Source organism: Denticeps clupeoides, chromosome 18 (genome assembly GCF_900700375.1).
Source record: "Denticeps clupeoides chromosome 18, fDenClu1.1, whole genome shotgun sequence".
Classification (NCBI taxonomy): Eukaryota; Metazoa; Chordata; class Actinopteri; order Clupeiformes; family Denticipitidae; genus Denticeps; species Denticeps clupeoides.
The window spans coordinates 15,476,642-15,496,006 of NC_041724.1; the positions used below are offsets into that span (position 1 = coordinate 15,476,642).

Below are 19,365 nucleotides of genomic sequence, written 5' to 3' on the forward strand. Positions count from 1 at the left end.
TCCCTTCAACGCGGATTTACGCGACCACACTGACGTGTTATGAATGATTACTGTAAAAAAAAAAAAAAAAAAGATATTACAGTGATACGATAAAAAAAAAATTCTAAAGGGACGTTGGACAGGACAGTCTGTGAGCTCCTGGAAGCTGATCAAATGGGATCTGCATTGAACCTTGATCAATGTCCTGTAGTGATGGGGTCAGAGACAGAAGATTCTCTTTCACAGTTTAGCTACCTGGGAATTACAAAAAGTATACTTGTACATTCAGTTCTTATTTACAGGCTTGCTGCATTGATTATTTTTGAGGGGTCTTGGACCTTGGTAGGAATCACACTCCAATGATCATTCAGTCCAAGAAAATGTACAAATCATAAATAAAAAATCACATTTCTCGTAAATTATGCTCACATAAGTGACAAGAAGGAACCAAGCTTATAGCATCTAATTGTATGTGGTTTATTGGGATTGTGGTGAATAGGGTGGATGGGACCATTTACCATCTGAATACACACAAGGGCTGGTAACATTTATGTTTTTTTCTAAAAGAAGCATATCAAAATTCAATATATACATGATTGCTTAAATTATGCTTACTTTTTAAACCAAATCAGTGGGCTGCTTTGAGGATTTTACTGCTCAGTGATTGTGTTTGAGTTTGTGTTATTTTAGCTAATGCACCCTGTCCCTCTGCCTGTTTGTATGAGCTTAGTGTGGGTAGAGCGATGGTTCAGGAGGTTCCAGGAGGTTCCAGAACAACCATACAGTAACCAACACCAGCATGAGCAAGATCCTGGAGATTAATACAAGCAGCACAACCCAGAAAGACAGCAATGATGCTCCAAAGCAGAGAGCTGGCGCCTTCGTATCCATTAAATATACATTCAGCAGCGGAGTCACTGGAGCACTGTTGTCTGTCTCATGGTTCTGGTGTACCACCCACCCCCTGCTTCATGTTGCCGATCTCATTTTAGTGCCGCTGAGTAAAGTTATTTAATATTGCCTGCAGCGAGCCTTTTCTGTTGCTCTCTGACTTTACCTGCTTGCTTGTGTTGAACAGCTTGTTCTTCAAGTCATCAGTAGCATCTGCAAAGTCTTTCTGGTGTGTGGCCAGACCCACAAGGGTGTCGTTGGATCTCCTCAAACATCCCCAGGATCCCACATTCTTGGTGGTGCAACTAAAATTCCAGCACATCAAAGTTCTTTGACACAACAGGACCATCCTTACAGGGTGCGTTGAGAATCGTATATTCATCATATTTTTACATACACATCTAATCTTGCAACTTGCATTCTTTACATTTGTGATGATTGGCTTAATGGTGTCCGACCAAGGTCTCAGTTGCTGGGCAAAATTTCATTAAGAATTAAGACCTTATTGTGGACTCTTGCATGGAATCACAACGCTTAGGATTTAAGAGAAAATAAAACACTTATATGAGTTCTGTTGTGGGCACATTGCATTTTTTTGTTGACTGTGGCCTAAATTCTTACCAAACCTGTTAGACTAAGAAAGCAATCGTCTTCTCTTGTAACTTGTTGACAGCGCTAAGAAACACCCAGTTTGCCTTAGAGCAAGGAGGGCAGCTAGATAAGATTTGGACAAGAACAATTGCTGGAAGCTGAGGACTGAGAGGAGCAGGGTTTTAAGAAGGTTTGTTTTTGAATAGGCTGTACAGGACACAGAGAAGTCGACTGATTCTGCGGCCACAGCTTGGTTCCTTTCCTTCAGCTCAACAATATAGCCCTCATTAAATCAACAAGCTTCACAAACCCTGAACCGAAAGAACTCAATCTCCATAAAGTCGGCTTAAATCAATACCAACATTTATAAATGAATTTTGTTGAATTTATTAGCACTTTTTGACCCAGTTGCGGTGCTTTTTATGTGAAATGTTTTGAAACTGCAATAATCTTTGCCACAGTCATTGTCCAATGTTGCATTGTCTACATATTTCCTTTTTCTTAGTTCTTAAATGCAGCTGTACGCATATTCGTTTGATGAACATTTTTAGTTCAGAAGGTATCAATGTAACTTGAATGTACAAAATATATATATATATATATTTATTTATATATCATTTAGAACACATGCATCATGTGAGATCGCTGTCAATCTCTGTGCCAAACCCTGACAATGATGTTTAGTGATGAAGCGCCACCATGTGGGAAAATGACGTTTCTGCAAATTGTGCACAAAGGTCTGGAACTTTCTGGCCATTTTTGTTTTCTAATCACAAATTCAATAAAAAAATAATCAAACATTTTCCTGGACTAATAGCAATGACCGGTTACTTTTTTTGTACTAGACGTTTGCCAAATTATGGCGAATTTGACTCACAAATAAGTCACTATTTTGTAATATTTAGTAAGTACTGGAGCCATTTACTGCCACGATTGTTCTGTGGGTGTACGGGTCGTGCTTTTTAATTTTGTTCACTAGAGGGCGCTCTTGCACTGAGTGAGGTGGTCACGTGGGCTTCAGGCGCAACTGTACAGGCTTACCAACATTTACATTTACATTTACGGCATTTATCAAACGCCCTTATCCAGAGCGACTTACAATCAGTAGTTACAGGGACAGTCTCCCCTGGAGCAACTTAGGGTTAAGTATCTTGCTCAGGGACACAATGGTAGTAAGTGGGATTTGAACCTGGTTCTTCTGGTTCATAGGCGAGTGTGTTACCCACTAGGCTAATATTAGCTCCATATACTACCACCCTACCAACGGTTCTTACCATTTCATAGTCATAGTTATAGCCTCCACAAACCGCACAGAAGAATGATGTATTATCATTACCTATTCTGAAAGCATATATATGCTTTACATATGATAAAATAGACAAAAAAGGCAAGGAAATGTTCGCACCAACTTTTCTCAATACAAGAAGACTCCCAATACCACACTCGAGCAAAAGTAACTTTTCTTTGGTGTCTTACATTACACTGCATATTATTTTAAAACATAAGCTACAGAATCAGTGGACTCTAGCAAGAGCAATAAAACATGACCTAAGTTATCAAATATGTGCAATAATCATATAATAACTATAACTGTAGGCAAATAGCTCACCAGGAGATATTGTCTGATATAGGATTAATTAACACAATATGTCATTAGTTTACCACACAATCATCACAACTTTATTAAATTGTCGAAGTGTAAATTGTATTTTTCTAATCTTCGTTAAACGTGTGTGAATCGCGCATGCGCACAAGCTCACTCTGGCGCGAGCACCGTGGTCTCTGGTTCGGGCTAAAGGCGCTAAAATGTTCACTAAAAGTCTCAACGAAAACTAGTTCATATTTCCGATACATGTGAAGGTGTAATCTGTGGTGAAATGCGCATTTGTCGCTTCCGAGGCAGTTTTCAGCAAGTTCTGACTCCAAGCGCCTGGTCGCTGCTGACAGGCTGAAAACCTCTGGTACTAAAACGTTCTTTTTGCCAAAGACATCTGACGACGCCTCTCCTCAAATAAACAAATGGAGGTTCTGTTGTCCAATGTAAAAGGTGAGACCTGTTAATGTGTGTATTATTCTGCCTAATGTAAAGCTAGCTGCCTACAGAAATAAGTTCGCATGCGTTTAGTTTTTTATAAATAGGTAGACTGCTAAAACAAGTCTCTTCTTTAGGAGATTTTGCTGTTTCAATTAACGAAAGGCAGATTATCTTCAGCAAAATGCCATATAAATATATTTACAGCTCTGGGTTAAAACAAAGTGAGAACCCTGCAGCAACTATTAGATGAAATTGTTCAAATAGTGAAAGATATAGTGCTGAACGGACTAAACAGGTTTATACCCACTTAACTGATATAATAATAATAATAATAATAATGCTTTTACTCAGGAAAATTGAAGTTGGAGGGGAAAAAAAGCCCCTGTGCTTTTTGATTTTTTAGAAGGAATGAACCTGAAATGCCTGTCGTGAGGTTTGTTGAATCGGCAGGCATGATTGTGAGTTTCTTCTAGACCTGACAGAGCAGTTACTACAGCGGCCAGGTCCCATCGCTCTGGATGATGTGATTGGAAGGCTCTACAGCAGCGTGTTGACCTGCGAGACCCTCCCCAACACGCCCGACACGCAGGTGAGCCAGCCCCGTGAACAAGAGCAAGGTGCAGCTATTTCTCTCTTTTCAGCCACATATAATTGAATATTTTCAGATATTCACATTTTTGGCACATCATGAATGGCCTTTTGTCAAACATGTGACATCAGTGCCCCTGCCAGATAGAAGGTGGCATGTCCAGCCAAAAAACCCTGCCATCAGTCGTCCTGTGGTTCGACAGGAAGTACAAACTGTACCGTATATGAATGTAATCTGTACATTTCTTTCATGCATGTATTATTTTGTTGGTTTAAATTATTGCAAAAAAGAAGAAAAGGTCTGTTTTTACTGATCGGTATGTTGATTAAAAGGGTTTATTTAATTACTCAGTTATTTAATTTTTAGGTTGAGGAAAATGCCATACAGCTTTGGAACTGGGCAGTGACAAAGCGTGTAGGCCCAGTAATCAATGATGACCAAAAAGCAAAAGGTAAATTAACTACGTTTATTTCAGAAAAAATGCATAAATGTTAGTTCTGTTAGTAACCCACAGATCCACGATAATGTGCTCCTCATATTTCCTCTGCCAGTCCGCCATGTTGCTTGCAGGCTGTTGTATTCATGTGGGCCTGAAAACCCGTCAGAGAACATGGTTCGCAAGCAGATCCTGGTAGGGAACTTCCTGTATTGACAAAAATTCCTCATGTTTGTGTCAGTACCCCAAAAAACTAGTTTTATCTTTCCTTAGATGGCCAGTAAAACTGGTAGAACATGGCTTGACTGTAAATATCCAAAACTGGCAGATGACTTCTTATGCCTCGCTGTGCAAGTAAGAAACTCTGATATAGAATTTTAGATAATGGTCATCTGTATGATACATTATAACATGTCATTACGCAAGCTGCCGTGGCAGTGTGTTAAACATTATACACCACAATTCAGATTGCTTGAAAATCAGATTTTCTTTGTGATCGCTGATTTCACAGAGCCTGGAGACACTCTACAGCAGATTAACATCTCGTGGAGACAGAGTTTCGGATATCAATACGTCCAAGGAAGATGTGGAGAAGGAGCTGCTCCGCGTCCTCTCTTATCAGGCGGAATCAGTGAGCATTGTCTACGAACTCGCTGAACGCAATCGCCCCACAGTCACCCTGTAATCAGGATGGCTTTCATCTCCATCCGTGCAGGCAGTGGTGCAGGAGAAGCATGAGGAGGCGGTCGCCCATGTGCAGCGCTGTAAGGAGATGTTGCTTCGTCTGCCGAAAGAGGTACACACTCCGCCAGGCATCTGTGGGCTTCATGGTGCACATGAATTTAGTGTAAAACAAATGAACAATGTCTTTCTCTGTGTAAGATTGTCTTTTAAAGCGCAAGAACTTTTGTGTTTTTAAATGATAAATCATCTTTTAGGCAGGTTATCTCTCGCTCATGTGTTACAACTTCGGAGTGGACATGTATAACATGAGAAAGTATGAGGAGAGCTCATTTTGGCTGAGGTATGGGTTGCACTTTGTAAATTTATCACTAGTTAGAACACTTATCTTAATATTACGTTTAAATTCTTTGAAAATTAGGGAAACAATAATTGTTTGGATGAAAACCAGTTTTTACTGTAATTACTTTTTGTTGTTTTTAACAGCTCTCATTATTTCTGTTTTTCATGCTTTGTGTGCTTTTTTCAGTGAGAGTTATGACATTGGGAGGATAAATCCCAAATATTCACCAGGACCTGAAATGCAGGTGATGGAATCAGGAATCACACCTAGATTAAACTGGTTGAATTGAGACTTTAAGTTTGTCTGACATGGTGCAGGACCTCTGACCACTCTCTTTGTAGGGAATTTATGCAAGATTGTTTATGCCACTTGTTTATGTCAAAGAAATCCTAGAAATGTGAAAAGACTCCTTTGACAATTTACACAGAACACTTTAAACTTTGTACCTTCAGGCGAAGGTGTTGAGACTCCTCGCCACTGTCTTTTTGGAATGGGACTGTCTGCAGTTTAAGGAAAAAGCACTTAATGCTGTAAGACTGGCTAATAAGGTAATAATGTGACAAATTTTCATATTTTATTTTGCACACATGGGCAGCACACAAATTAAAAATTAGTACATCTAGAAGCATGGTGTTTCTGCTGTAGGTTCAGCAGAAACTGTTTAGACCAGTCTCTCCTCTACTGCTCCCTGCTGAACAACATGAATTCAAATTCAGTCTCTTTTTGTCTGTTTTGAGCAGGGGGCTTTATCAACATTTTGGTTTGTGTATGTTTGCATGTCAGGAATGCGTGCATCCATCTGGCCTCTACTTGAAAATCCGAATTCTGCTGGGAAGTGGTGCTCCAGATGAACAGATCAGATCTGGTGAGTTGTTGTCAAGTTTCAATGCACACTTAACTTTTCACACTGTGACTTTTAAGCAACAGTACACTCAAAAATACATCATATTATTCCCGGGAGCAGTGGTGGCCTAGCAGGTAAGGAAGCGGACCCTTAATCGCAGGATCAAATCCCGAACCACCAATGTGCTACTTAGCAAAGCACCGTCCCCACACACTGCACCCTGGGCGCCTTTCATGGCTGGGCGCCCATTGCTCACTCAGGGTGATGGGTTAAAACTTTACTTTACTTTACTTTATTTAGCAGACGCTTTTATCCAAAGCGACTTACAAGAGGAAGACACCAGCAATTCTCGTTCGATTTAATAGAATATTGAGTTTACAAACTAAGAGCCCTGATAAGGCTTAGACTTGTCAGTGAAGAGCATGCTTAGAGATTGTTAGGTGCTAGACGAAGAAAAATTATAATGTATTTATACATTTTTGTATTGTTTGTGCAATGTGTACGCATGTGCGTGTGTAAGTGTTAGATTTGTCTGTAATATTTTTTGAACAAGAGGGTTTTCACCTGCTTCTTAAAAGTGGTGATAGTCTCGGCTAGTCGTGTGGAGGAGGGCAGGTTGTTCCACCAGCCAGGGACAACAACGGAGAACAGGATGATTGGTTAAAAGCAGGGGACACAGTTCATTGTGCTCCCACAATCACTTCATTTTTACATTCTAATATTGGTAGTGGGGCTGGTGTCCCACAGTTGTTGAGGTTATAGGACAATTTAAACCATTATAGAATGACAGACTTGTAATTCCAGTAATCGTAAAATTCCATGATGATATAGCTAATCTCTGGTCTACTGTCCTTCAAAAGCTGATCAAGTGGCTTTGTGACTATAAACAGTGTAATAAGTTGGAATGGTGCAACAGCGTTAGATGAGTGCTCATCACTCCCAGGGTTCCTACTAGCCAATCAAAATGTCAGATCTAACTGGAATAATTTATTACCTCCCAAGTCCTTGAATATTTTTCTTTTCTCCAGGTGTGACAGAGCTGCTAGAGTCAGAGGTGACACTTGAAGTGTGTCTCAGCATTGTGAAACTACTGATGACAGAAGACAGGTATGTTTCATATTAAGTGAAAGTGAAGTGATTTTCATTGTGCAGCACACGGTGCACAAAGCAAAATGTGTCCTCTGCTTTTAACCATCACCCTTGGTGAGCAGTCATGAAAGGTGCCCAGGGAGCAGTGTGTGGGGACGGTGCTTTGCTCGGTGGCACCTCAGTGGCACCTTGGCGGATCAGGATTCGAACCAGAAACCTTTTGATTACAGGGCCACTTCCTTAACTGCTAGGCCACCACTTCCTAACCCATTATAGAGGTTTTTAAAGTCAGTATAAAAGTGGGAGAACATGGGAGTAATTATATTACTTCTCTCTGCTCCCAGAGAGGCTGTGGCCTTTGATCTGCTGAAGAGGGTGTGTCAGCGCTTCGCCGCCTCCCCAGACCTGGGGAGTGCTCTGGTGCTGCACATTGAGCTGCTGCTGCAGAGGAACAAGGAGCTGCTGGCCAAGCAGAAGATAGAGGATGTCATCACAGGTCATACCAAGCAGGACTGTCCCAGTCCTGTACAACAAGTGTGGAAACTTAAATCCAGTGCTCACATTATGCCATATACTAAGAGTGCCCTGTCAATGCTCAGGTCATTTTACTGGAAGGCCACTAACCCCTCAGAGTCTCATCTGCCTGCACATCCTGCTTTGGGCTAAAGCCTCAAAAAACTTTGAGGTAAAATGAATGTTTAATGTCCACCAAATATATTAACAGTCTTCATCATTGTAGAAATTGATGAAATTGAAGCAACCAACATTTTACAATTAGTGAAGAATTGTTTGGGGGGGGATAACCATTAACAACTATTTTGTAATTTTAGAAACAAATACTCTATAAATAACTATCAATAAACACTTACGTTTAATTAAGATATTTTAATGATACACCGAGTTGAAACAGACAAGGGCAAAAATGAGAAATATTAGTGCCTTGGCCATTAATGGTCAACAGTGTACCCTTTCTGAGCTGACACCAACCTCTTAGAGTAGTCTCGGGTCTCCTGAGGAATTCTGGCCTATTCTTCCATTGCAAACTGTTCTAGCTGGCCCAGATCACATGGTCTCAGAGCATGGACGTTCAATTTCAGCACCCGCCACAGATTCTCAATAGGATTGAGGTTGGGGCTCTGTGTGGGACACTCCAGGTTTCTTGGTTTTGGTATCCTTGAGGAACTGTTGGACTAATTCGATGTATGATTTGTGTCATTGTCTTGTTGGAAGGCCCAGCAACGACCTAGACTACGAGCAGATATATTGTGTGTGTGTGTGTGTGTGTGTGTGTATATATATATATATATATATATATATATATTTTTTTTTTTTAACTGTTGAAACTGTGTGCCTGGGGTTGAAGGCCTCTGACTTTCTTCACCAAACATAAGCAACATCCATGTGACCAAACAGTTCCAGTTCCAGACCAAAGCCCAAACTTTCAAAATGCATCTTTACCTTTCAAATTCAAACTCATTTGGGCTCTGATGTATTCTTTTGAGTAAAGGCGTTCTTGAAGCCCACCCCAGCCCTGAAGCCCACCATGAAGAGCCCTCACAACTGTGTTCCTTGAAACATTGACTCCAGAAGGTCAGAAACAATCATCTTGGCAGATGTCCGGTGCTCCTTGATGACATTTCTGACTATTTTCCTCTCCAGTGTATGGAGACTGTGAATGGCTTGGAGATGGCAGTGTAGCCATCCTCTTTGTGAACTCCAGACTTCCTTTTTTTTTTGGCATGGTGGCAATTGACTTTGGCAATTGATTGGCAGGTGTGGTTTCAAATCGGATTGGTTAATTACTGTAGATGTATTTTGAATACAAACATTCACATGGGGCTCATATATTTTTGGCCACCCTGTTTATTCTTTACTGTATTTGATATAAACCAAGCCAAAAATGTATTTTATATTACAAAATGCACCAAAACCTACCAAATAGCACTGGTGAATGTTTGATCAATAAAGTTACTTAAAAAAGTTTCCTTTTTAAATCATCTTTTGAAGACCATTATTAAAAAGTGTAAATGTAAAAAAACAGCAAGAATAGTTCAAGTGGCTATTAACTTTTGGCTTTACCTGACTTGTCCAGGCCAAGAACTACTCTGAAGCTCTGCAGTGGTACAACTACTCTCTGAGTTTTTACAAAGGGGGGCAGCTGGACCCCAACCTGGCCAAACTGCAGAGGAACCGAGCTTCATGCTTCATTCATCTGCAGCAGCTTGACAGGGTAGAACAGAGAAATGCAGCAATCAGATATGCTCTAAACACTGGGTTTTGGAATGGTTTAATTATTGAGGATCTTTTTTTCCCCCGTTCAGGCCAAAGAAGCAGTAACAGAAGCTGGAAGGTGTGACCCAGATGACATCTTCACCCAGTTCAGCATTTACAAGATTGCTCTTCTGGAGAACAATGCAGAATTAGGTCCTCAAGTGTTGACATCAGTTGCGCATCTAGCCCCCTGCTCTCTGGCACTATTATTAAACGAGCGTGTGTGTGTCTGTGTTTCTGCTTCTGACACAGCTGCAGAGGCGGTGAGGAAGGTGGGGAGGCTGGCCCAGGGCCCGTCGAGTCGTGATGACTGTGTGCTGGTGACTGGGAATGCTAGTGCTCATCTCCTGAGTCTTGCTGCTCAGATGGCTCTGGAGGTGAGAAGTGTCCTGTATTAAGCAAGGGTGGGACCAAATAATCAATATTGTAAAATGTTGGTGATACGTTATCAATGAGCGTGGATCAGTATGTGAGAATCTGTTTACAGCAGATAAACAAAAGAAGGAACTGAAGCCAATTTTCACCAGACAGCTGGGATGTTAAAAGTACATTAGAGGAAACATTTTCCACATTGTTAAAAAAAATGCAAACAATTGATCAAATTCTGCTTGTCGGTCTTCTTCAGTTACACAGATTCTTTTGATATCATTATGATTATGGACAACATTGTAGGGTGAGATTCCCTGCAGTTACCACCACTGCGATTCATTATGATGCATTCTGATTTGTGTTCAGAGTGTTGTGGAAAATATTAGGGAATTATCCTTAGTTTCAAAATGTAATATACATTTTGTGATTGTCTATTATTGCTATGGGTGCAGTAACATTATTAAATCAATACCGGACGTTACTGTGCTGTTTCAGAATGAGCAGCAGGACATTGCAGTGAAAGCCCTGGAGAGTTTGTGTGAATACTCAGAGGATGCAAAACAAGTCCTGACTGCTCTCAGGTCAGTCTCACACACACACACAAAAGATGAAGTGGTTTAACTTAAATTTATAAAAACAATAATATAAAATGTTAATTGTATGATTTTTCTTGTAGGTGCTTGGTTAGGATTGTACTGTCAACAATTGAAAATGTGCCTGAAGGCAACAGGTGTGTGTTTAACAGGGAAATTCATGTAGTTCAGTTTATATTATTGGTCAACTAGATCATACAAACCTTCATGACAGGAACATGAGTTTGGATGTCCTGCTGTCATATGTAAAGATGGGTGAGTCATACAGACCTTCATGTTGATTCCAGTCATTTTGAACTCCCGTATTCAAAATGAAACATTCCAGAAATGCAGCCATTCACTCCACCAAATCTTGTCCTCCTGCAGCCCTGCAAAAAGTGTCTGATTGTCTCAGCCCCAAACCTGAAGACCAGCGTTCAGACCAGGCTCACTGGTTCAGGAGGATTGGTACGCAGTGACAACACTGAGCTCATGCTTATTCTGTCTTTACTACTAATCAACTTGAACTTCCTAGTAGGATGTGGTAGGAATTAATGTGTGTCTGTGTGTGTGTGTGTGTGTGTGTGTGTGTGTGTGTGTGTCAGCCTGGAACTGTGCTCTTCTGTGTGAGGCAAGCTCCATAAGGATGAGGGATTTCTTCATACTGTCCTACCAGGCAAAAACACTTATTATTGATTGTTCAATATCCTTTTTCAACTGAGTAACACAGTGCATTTCTGAAGGCACTATGCATAATCAATATTACAAACCATTCTGTAAATTGTGCAGTACTTTTTTACATCAAGCTCCCTTTAGAATGTGTTGTTTTGTCCCCCAGCTGTCGCTGCTGTGTCCCATAGACTCAGGCCTGTTGTTGGCCCAGAAGACATGCCTGTTCATGGCCGCAGCATGTGCTTTGGAGCTGTACAGAGCGAGTGCTCCGACATCAGAGCAGGTAGGACACACTGCATATCTAACGCCACTTCTGTAGACCAAAAACCCAAACACAGATATAGAGCATGTTATAAACAGAGCATTTCTAATAACAAATTCCCACTACCCCAGTGGGACAGGTAATATTATTACATGTCAAAGTAAATGCTGTCACCACTGCACTTGCAACTCAACAAGTTTGTTGTTTGTACCAAAGGATGCCAGTCAAACAAAGCCGCTCTGTTACGTTGAACTATACCAAATTAGCCCTTCTCATGAGGTTATTTGTGCTTCATGAGACCAACTGACTGTTTTCCTACAACAGTAAAATAGCTAGACATGTAGAGGAAGTTCTGCAGTGTCTGCAGATCTGGTGTGTGATTAAAAGTGTTTGTGCACACTGATGAGTAGATAAGAACAATTTTTGTACATTTACCACATTGCGAGCAAATGTATAGTAAGGCAACACTAATTCCACTAAATCTTATCGTTTCCTGCAGCAGGCGGACCTCCTCACCCAGGCCCTTGAACACATCCAGGTCTGCTGGGAAGTCTGGAATAAGTTGAAAGCATCAGGTCCCGATTTAGTTTCTTTTTTCTTGCTCTGCTTGTAATTAAACTGAAAAACAACAATATCATTATGAATAATTACATCTAATCTCCCCCATAGATGACTTTGCCAAGGATCAAACTGATACCTTGCTGCTTTTGTTTGAGTTTGAAGCTCGAGCAAAGTTAAATGACCCCAAACTTGAAACAGTGTTGGAGTCGGTGTTGGAGATTGATAACATCCAACCCAAAGTTCTTGAGACTGTCGCAGGTAGGAGACTGTAAGAAAACATCCTCAGGTTCATTCACCCACACTAGAGTGAGGTTACATTTACTTGGCATTGCACTTATTGTCAGAGTAAAATAGCAACTCATGTGATCTCTGTTATTTTTAATCTGTTAATGCTGATGTTAGGCAGGAATACCCAATAGCATTAAATTACAGTGAAACATTATAGAGGGTTCTTATGGTCATTAAAAACCTGGAAAAAATTTGGAATATGAAATAAAAATATAAAGTTCTGGAAAAGTAATCTGACTAAATGTTTAATGAAGAACATAGTTGTAAACGTCATAATTTGTCATAAATTTAGAACATATGGTCATGAAAATTTGCCTCAGAGTAATTGAAAAGTGCTTTGGAATTTATTTTGTAAAAATGTGTAAGAACCCTGATTATATGAAAAAGATCAAATTCCAGTCTTTTTTAGCCATGCTTTTCTTGCAATATGACTGCAATGTTTTTGTATATATAGATAGATTTATACTTTTTTGATTATGAAACAAATTTAAGGGACATTTTGGGAAATGTTACTTGACTCTAAAAATGTTGTCCTCTGTAGCTTTGGCAATGGAGCCCCCTGCTCACTTCCCTCTGCTGTGTAAGAAGGCCCTGAGGATGGCGCTGTCTCTGCACAGAAAACAACCTCACCCAGACCTGACATGCTGCAGGTTTGCTAAACCCACTTCACCAGAGTCTCACTTTTGGGTCAAAGGATACTGGAGGTTGCGGTCCTTTTACGAACAGAGTTGCTTGTGTGTGTGTGTGTGTGTGTGTGTGTGTGCTGCAGTCAGTGTGTGCATAGCCTGATCCAGCTGTCGCTGCCCAGTGGCGTGTGTGAGGTGGAGCCGCGGGTGCTAGAGGAGATGTGGGGATATTATGAGGAGGCCCTGTCCATCATTACCGGGGCTGTGAGTCACATGAAGATGAGTCAGCAACAATCGCACATGACCTGCAGCTCCTCGGAGCCCAGCAATTATCCTCTCGCTGAAAGGATCTCCTGTTCGCATCAATGGGCCTTTAGCAGTGCTGCAATTAGCAGATGCTCCATTCAGCAGCCTCTTCCTGCCAATTTGGATGCTAATTTGCATGTCTTGTGTACGAGTGTATAGCTGGAGTAATTTTGGGGGGGTTTGGTGAAGTCTTGAGATCAGGGAAGGAAGATAAAACCTGGCATAGGGCTACATTTCACATAGGTTTCACAGACAAGGACTGAAATCCATTTTTACCCTGACCATTAGGCCAAAGGGCAATGTTCTGATGGGGTTTGGATGAAGGTGACGGTGCTCTTTCCTGTGCATCACAGCCGGAGGACTTCCCCGAGCTGGAAATCCTGTGGCTGCTGACACGGGCCTGGAACACGGGCATCCTGCTCTACAGCCTGGCACAGTACCCGGAGGCAGAGAAGTGGTGCAGCATGGGCATGAGCTTCCTCTGTCACCTGGGCTCCCTGCAAGAGAGTTACCAGACTCAGGTAAATCCAGGGGGCTGTGTCTGCAGGCCGGGTTGCGGAAGTCCCTATCTGACTAATCATGTGCCACTTTCAAATGGGTCATACCAAAACCACACACAAGCGAGAACCTAAAAACAGAATTAACATTGTGGCACGAAACAGAGAATTTTGATACATTATTATTTCAAACCCATTTAAATCCCTCAGATGTCAGGACTCTACAGCGAAGTCCTGGACCGCCTGGATAAAGCCAAGCGAAATCTTGTAATGGAGGAGTGAGTTCCGCCCCAGTCACACCCATGAACACACTGGCGAGTTGAAGTGACAACATCTCTCCAGTCCTCTCTAGTTCTGTCATAGTGATTCTACTGTTACGGTTCAGCAGGTTAAACTGCTTCTCTTCTGTCTTTGATTGGTTGTTGGAGGAATTAATAAATCTACTGCCAGGATCCCTGAACTCACCATAATAAATATATTTATTTACTGGCATCACTTTAGGCACCTTTCTAATCTTTTTGACTATTTACAACAAAACACATTGAAATCATAGCAGAGTCACATATTTTTTTATTATTTTTAAAACAAATGTTGGTCCAGTCCAAAAACAAAAAAACAAAAAAAAAAAGAACGATAGAAATCAGGAAAATAGTAGCAGGACTGTGTTCCTTCCAGACCAGGATATAAAAGACTGGTTTTTGCGCCTGTCACCGTCGGGGAGGGAAATTCTGTACAAATCGAAAAGGGTTCAGATCAGTGATACAGACTAACCAGAACCCACCCACAACAAGTTATGTTTGGACAAGAGCGTTTCTGTCACCAAAACACAGCAGCCGCCTCTGAATGATCACGGCCAAAGTTCTTTGGCCTTCACTAAAACAGGTCGACTGACACAGAGTTCCTTTAAACAGTCAGCTGTTCCCACGGCAACACCAGAGAGAATTGCGTCTAACTTAAGTGAGAGAAACTCAGTATTGTTTAGGTTGTCTTATAGGCTGCTGTCTGAATTTTAAATATATATATATAAATATATATATAGATAGATATGTTTTTTTTGTTTACGTCTAAACACTCAGACACGTTCCACAAGAATTTCACACATAGACAGGCCCTAGGTCAGGGAGGTCAGCTCCCTGCTGACTAGAAAATGTGCTCCAATAGGCAGCTGAAGATTACTGAAGAACATTATTACGGCACATTTGTAATGAAATTAAAATCTGAGAGGAATTCAAAGGTTACTTACCTGACAAGTGTGATCTATAAAACAGTTTGCCCAGTTGTTCACACATGCATGAAGCACAAGTGAGGGGGGTTATTTACATTTTAGAGCGACCACACCCATTTGAAACAGTCGGTAAGCGCTTTTGTTTTTCCTAAAATGGCTCTGTTCCATTTGATTTGATTCCCTGAACTCTGGTTTTGACACAGGTATGACAGCTGGTTGAGTAGTGGCGCCTGTCCGGTGGGCACACCCGCTCAGATAATGCCTACAGTCGCAGGAGCTGGGGGCTCAGAGGGATCGTCACCTCCTCCTAACCAACAACAACGGAGAAAAAAAATGATAAAAAAAATGGACTGGCCTGGCATTCTGATGGCTTTAGGGTTAAAATAAAACCTCTCTCCAAAAAATACACAAGGAGGAAATGATGAACAGCTCCCTTGGGGAGTCCCCTCACACAGGCGGGCGTTTCCTCGGTGCCAGCATGCCGCTCAGCGTACAGTTCGCCGTGCAGGATCCGAGGGTCGCCCTTGGTCAGTGGGTCTTAGTGTCAGGTTCCTGAGCGAGCCAAGCCCTCTTCCCCCAGCACAAGGTGCAGCACAGTGGAATAATACCTCCCCAGTCTGGCTTGTTTTTCTAAAGCATTTTCAATTCAGAGGTGAAAATAGTCCAGATCACGCTATATTGACTCTTTAATTATAAGAGGAACATCCAATACAATTATTGTCTTGATCTACCCGTTTTAAGGCTGCCCTGCCTGGCAGCTTACAGGACAGTACCATGTTACCTTTCATTCGGAAGAGAGTCATCGAGGGGGCAGAGAAAGTGCAAATGGGCTGTCTGCGGCTCAAGGTCGGCGTGAGGGCGCTCCAGCTGCCAAAACTGGGCTTAGCCTTAAATTTTTTTTAATGACGGGACCGAACTGCAGCGGAACACTTTGCTGTCGTTGCAGCTGTATCCACAATTTAGTTCCTTACAAAAAAAAAAAAAAAACAATTCGCCTTGAATAATTTGCTTCGGCTTGTCTGGATAAATTCACACAGCTTGCTTATTATAAGGCAGTTTGGTGGTTTGCAGAGAGCCCAGTTACACCTCTCTACCCACATCCATTATACAGAGCAGCTAAAAAAAAAAAAAAAAAAAAAAAAAAAAGATAAAAAATAATAATAAATCACAATAACGAAAGAACACAAAAACCAAAGACAAATAAATGTAATCTAACAGCCCTCCAAGTAGACAATTCTAGTGAAGTGTAAAATGCGTACCGTAGTATTGAATATGTAGTAAAATCTCTCCATAGGATTTGTATTTACCTTGTGATTTCAGTTATATAAATGTAAATATTCATAACCCATCTTCCATTGCTTTGCCTCCCAAGACGTCTTTATCAACTGCATCACACAACAGGGCGGCAAGTCATAATTAGCAACTGGTTCATGACGCTCAGCAGTTTGCACGATCTCTGCACTGCACTTCTTGAGTACCACGGACAGGCTTGATCAGGATCTAGTCCTTGTAGAAAACGTCAGTGCTCAACATCGTCAGCGTCTTTGTGTGCAACTGGTTGAACGTTTACTGGAGTCCAGCTTAAATCTTTTTTTTTTTTTTTCTTTTTTTTTTTTTTAAATATGAATACATTTCTCCCAATTCTCCGCAAACATCCCATTCGCACCCTTTAAAACACAAGTCTCTCTGAAGACTTGAGACATTCGCTCAGCGTCCATCCAAATTCACCAGGACCGATATTGTTTTCCCTTTTTACATGACTAAAAAATAAAATAATAATAAATCAACGGCATTTCCAGTCTTGTATGAATTTGCTGAGAAACTCATGCAGGGGGGGTGTGCACAGTCACAGTAATGGTGATGACATCTTTTTTTTTTTTTTTTTCTTTCATTTGAGAGTAACATAATGCCGACACTAAAACTTGATATGAAACATATCTGTAAAAAGGGAAGGGGTGGACTCATATGAGGGTGGGGCTGGGCTGGGCTGGCCTGGGGAAGGAGGACTGCACACGATGGCAGGAGGAGAGCGCCAGCTCAGAGCTTCTCTGAGGAAGGAATCCAGATGTAGGGGCCCGACTGCTCCTCGATGATCATCTTTATTTTACTGTAGATCTCCTCTAGTGAGTCACCCTGGACTATGGCTGGAAAGGTAAGAGAGCACAAGACATGCTGAAAGTCCTGTTGTGGGACACGCCCCCATACTTTTGATACAGTAGAGCTACAGCCTAATCTGTTGAAGTGTGTGGATTAAGTCAGCCTACGGAAGTAGTGTGCTCAGTGTTGCCAGATTGGGTGGTTTTGAAGGTGAAATTTGGTAAATGTTATCTGTTTAAAGGCATATTTAGGATTTGATTGTAGATGATGTACATTACACTGTGATTACATCTATTAGATTTCTTAATGCGATACTGTACCTGTAAAATATTCCCCAAATTCCTGCTCAAGCTTCATTGCCTTGTCAAAAACTTTATTAGCTTGCTCATATGTTTGCCTCTTATTCATTTCCCTGTGAGAGAATGAGTGAAGATTAAAGTGACTTTACAACCATTGCAACTTATTAAATGCATGGATTTGTTGAAGCACTCAGCATTATGGATTTATTGTAATGGGGTACTCACATAAGAGCTTCGACTGATTTTGGCTTAATGAAAATTGATATTGGGTACAGTTGTGCTTGCTGGAGTCGCTTGATGGCATTCCCAGAGACATCCAGAATACAGTGCTTCCCCTGCAAAAAAAAAAAAAATATTTCAGCTTGTTTTTCCAAACAATAACAATTACTGTTATACAATGATTCACGAGTGTCTGTTAATTGCATAGTAATTGCTCTACCCTTTCTGCCACAGCACGGACAGACAGGATGCTAGTTCCATAGAGGTTCTCATTAAACTGGCCAGCTTCAATGAACTTGTTGTCCTGAATGTCCTTCTCCATCTGCTCTCGTGAGGCCACAAAGTGATAATCCTGCCCGTCCATCTCGTTCTCTCGCCTGGGACGAGTCGTGTCTGTTCAGGCAAAAGAACACCGCTTAATAATCACATGAATTTGGCCACTCCCAGCACATGGCGGCGTGTATGTCCACTTACGAGGAACACAGGAGCCAAACTTGTGGGGGAATTCGGAGATCAGGTCATCATTTACTCGGTCCTTCATTGGGCCCAGGATGATCACAGGCCTTGTGTAATGAACTGCACAACGGGGAAAGAGAGACTTAACATCCAGAGCAAAACATCAAAGGCACTTCAGCGCAATTAACACCAAAAGCAGCCATCTGGAATTATAAAGGACTACTTACTCTCCTGTCGAATCACTGGCTCATAGGACAAAATAGTCTCCTCTTGCCCCTCTTTAAGAAGAGAGAGTGGAAAGTTTATATTAGACAAGCTTTTAGGGCCCGGAAGAATCCACCACTTTAACGCCATTGCAGCCAATAGAAATACGGCTGAATGCAGAACCCCACGCATAGGCTACAACATGCACCCGAGTCTCAGCAAGAGTGAAACAGAAAGACAGACTTACTGGAGCTGCTTTCACTATCGCTCGTGTTAGACGTCAAGCATTCTGCGAGGGGAGAACACATAATACAGTTCTTATTTTTTTGGTAAGACGGATGCATATGAAACTTATTTTATGGTAAGGACTAGGTGTTCTAAAATGACAGAATTCATGTGTTCTCATAATATAATGCTTCCAGCCTCCACATTTTTAATTTCTGGATAATTTCATGCTGGAGCAAGATGCATGTTTAATTACAGCTTTGGTGTCATTTCTGGCAAACGTGGAAATGACCACCATTGGATTCTTAGACACTATGCTGAAATATATTACATTTCAGCATACTAAATGTGAGGCTTTTTACTTAAATAAGAAAAAATTATCTTGCTCATGCTGACAAATTTTTTCATGAATAAATGCGTTTTTTTTTTTTTTAGAACTTAACTAAAACAAACTAGCTCTAACTGACGAGGAAATAGAGAAAAGATTAGGCTGAAAGTGGTAGAAACAGCAGAAAGACGGTAAATAAGAGAGCGGGCCGCTGCCTGTGCTCGCTGGTGGTGGCAGTAATAGGAAATTAAGTGTTTCCTTTTCACAGTGTCCCAAAAGACCATGCATCCTCTGGCCTGGATTTCCTTTGGGCTTGTCTGTGTGTGTCTGACAGCTGATAGGAACACAATCTCACATGCCAAAGAAAACACGGTGGTGTTTCGCTTGGAGCGGGAATCAAACGGCTCGTT

General features: G+C 41.3%; 2 protein-coding genes and 1 long non-coding RNA gene across 10 annotated transcripts in view; 1 reads left to right on the forward strand and 2 right to left on the reverse strand.

Annotated features, from left to right (window-relative positions):
• The first annotated feature begins 3,422 nt into the window (after positions 1 to 3,422).
• Positions 3,423 to 14,378, forward strand: tex11 (testis expressed 11). Its single transcript, XM_028960995.1, has 29 exons — positions 3,423 to 3,508; positions 3,970 to 4,085; positions 4,452 to 4,536; positions 4,637 to 4,716; positions 4,795 to 4,875; positions 5,033 to 5,152; positions 5,237 to 5,317; positions 5,460 to 5,545; positions 5,732 to 5,789; positions 5,998 to 6,093; positions 6,329 to 6,410; positions 7,418 to 7,496; positions 7,823 to 7,974; positions 8,078 to 8,163; positions 9,571 to 9,708; positions 9,800 to 9,902; positions 10,002 to 10,126; positions 10,614 to 10,699; positions 10,795 to 10,848; positions 10,926 to 10,966; positions 11,078 to 11,158; positions 11,296 to 11,366; positions 11,529 to 11,645; positions 12,124 to 12,199; positions 12,294 to 12,443; positions 13,015 to 13,123; positions 13,243 to 13,363; positions 13,759 to 13,926; positions 14,113 to 14,378. Exons 1-29 carry the CDS (start codon positions 3,481 to 3,483, stop codon positions 14,182 to 14,184), a joined length of 2,742 nt encoding a protein of 913 aa, XP_028816828.1. The 5' UTR covers positions 3,423 to 3,480; the 3' UTR covers positions 14,185 to 14,378.
• LOC114768620 (uncharacterized) lies at positions 10,737 to 12,625 on the reverse strand. The gene is made up of 3 exons (XR_003743083.1): positions 12,322 to 12,625; positions 12,141 to 12,242; positions 10,737 to 11,675 (listed from the first exon to the last, which is right to left on the reverse strand). It is a non-coding gene; the product is annotated as an uncharacterized LOC114768620 (long non-coding RNA).
• A 1,417-nt stretch (positions 14,379 to 15,795) lies between the features above and the next one.
• dlg3 (discs, large homolog 3 (Drosophila)) overlaps positions 15,796 to 19,365 on the reverse strand; it is a 64,439-nt gene continuing 60,869 nt past the window's right edge. For 7 of the 8 annotated variants that reach the window (XM_028960994.1, XM_028960993.1, XM_028960992.1 and 4 more), the window contains 7 exons: positions 18,650 to 18,691; positions 18,426 to 18,476; positions 18,217 to 18,318; positions 17,963 to 18,135; positions 17,749 to 17,858; positions 17,545 to 17,636; positions 15,796 to 17,271 (listed from right to left, as the gene is read on the reverse strand). In XM_028960994.1, coding sequence (XP_028816827.1) covers positions 17,165 to 17,271; positions 17,545 to 17,636; positions 17,749 to 17,858; positions 17,963 to 18,135; positions 18,217 to 18,318; positions 18,426 to 18,476; positions 18,650 to 18,691 — 677 coding nt within the window. In that variant the 3' untranslated portion in view covers positions 15,796 to 17,164. Of the gene's footprint in view, positions 17,272 to 17,544; positions 17,637 to 17,748; positions 17,859 to 17,962; positions 18,136 to 18,216; positions 18,319 to 18,425; positions 18,477 to 18,649; positions 18,692 to 19,365 lie in introns of those variants that run through there. The other variant, XR_003743082.1, reaches the window with a different exon arrangement.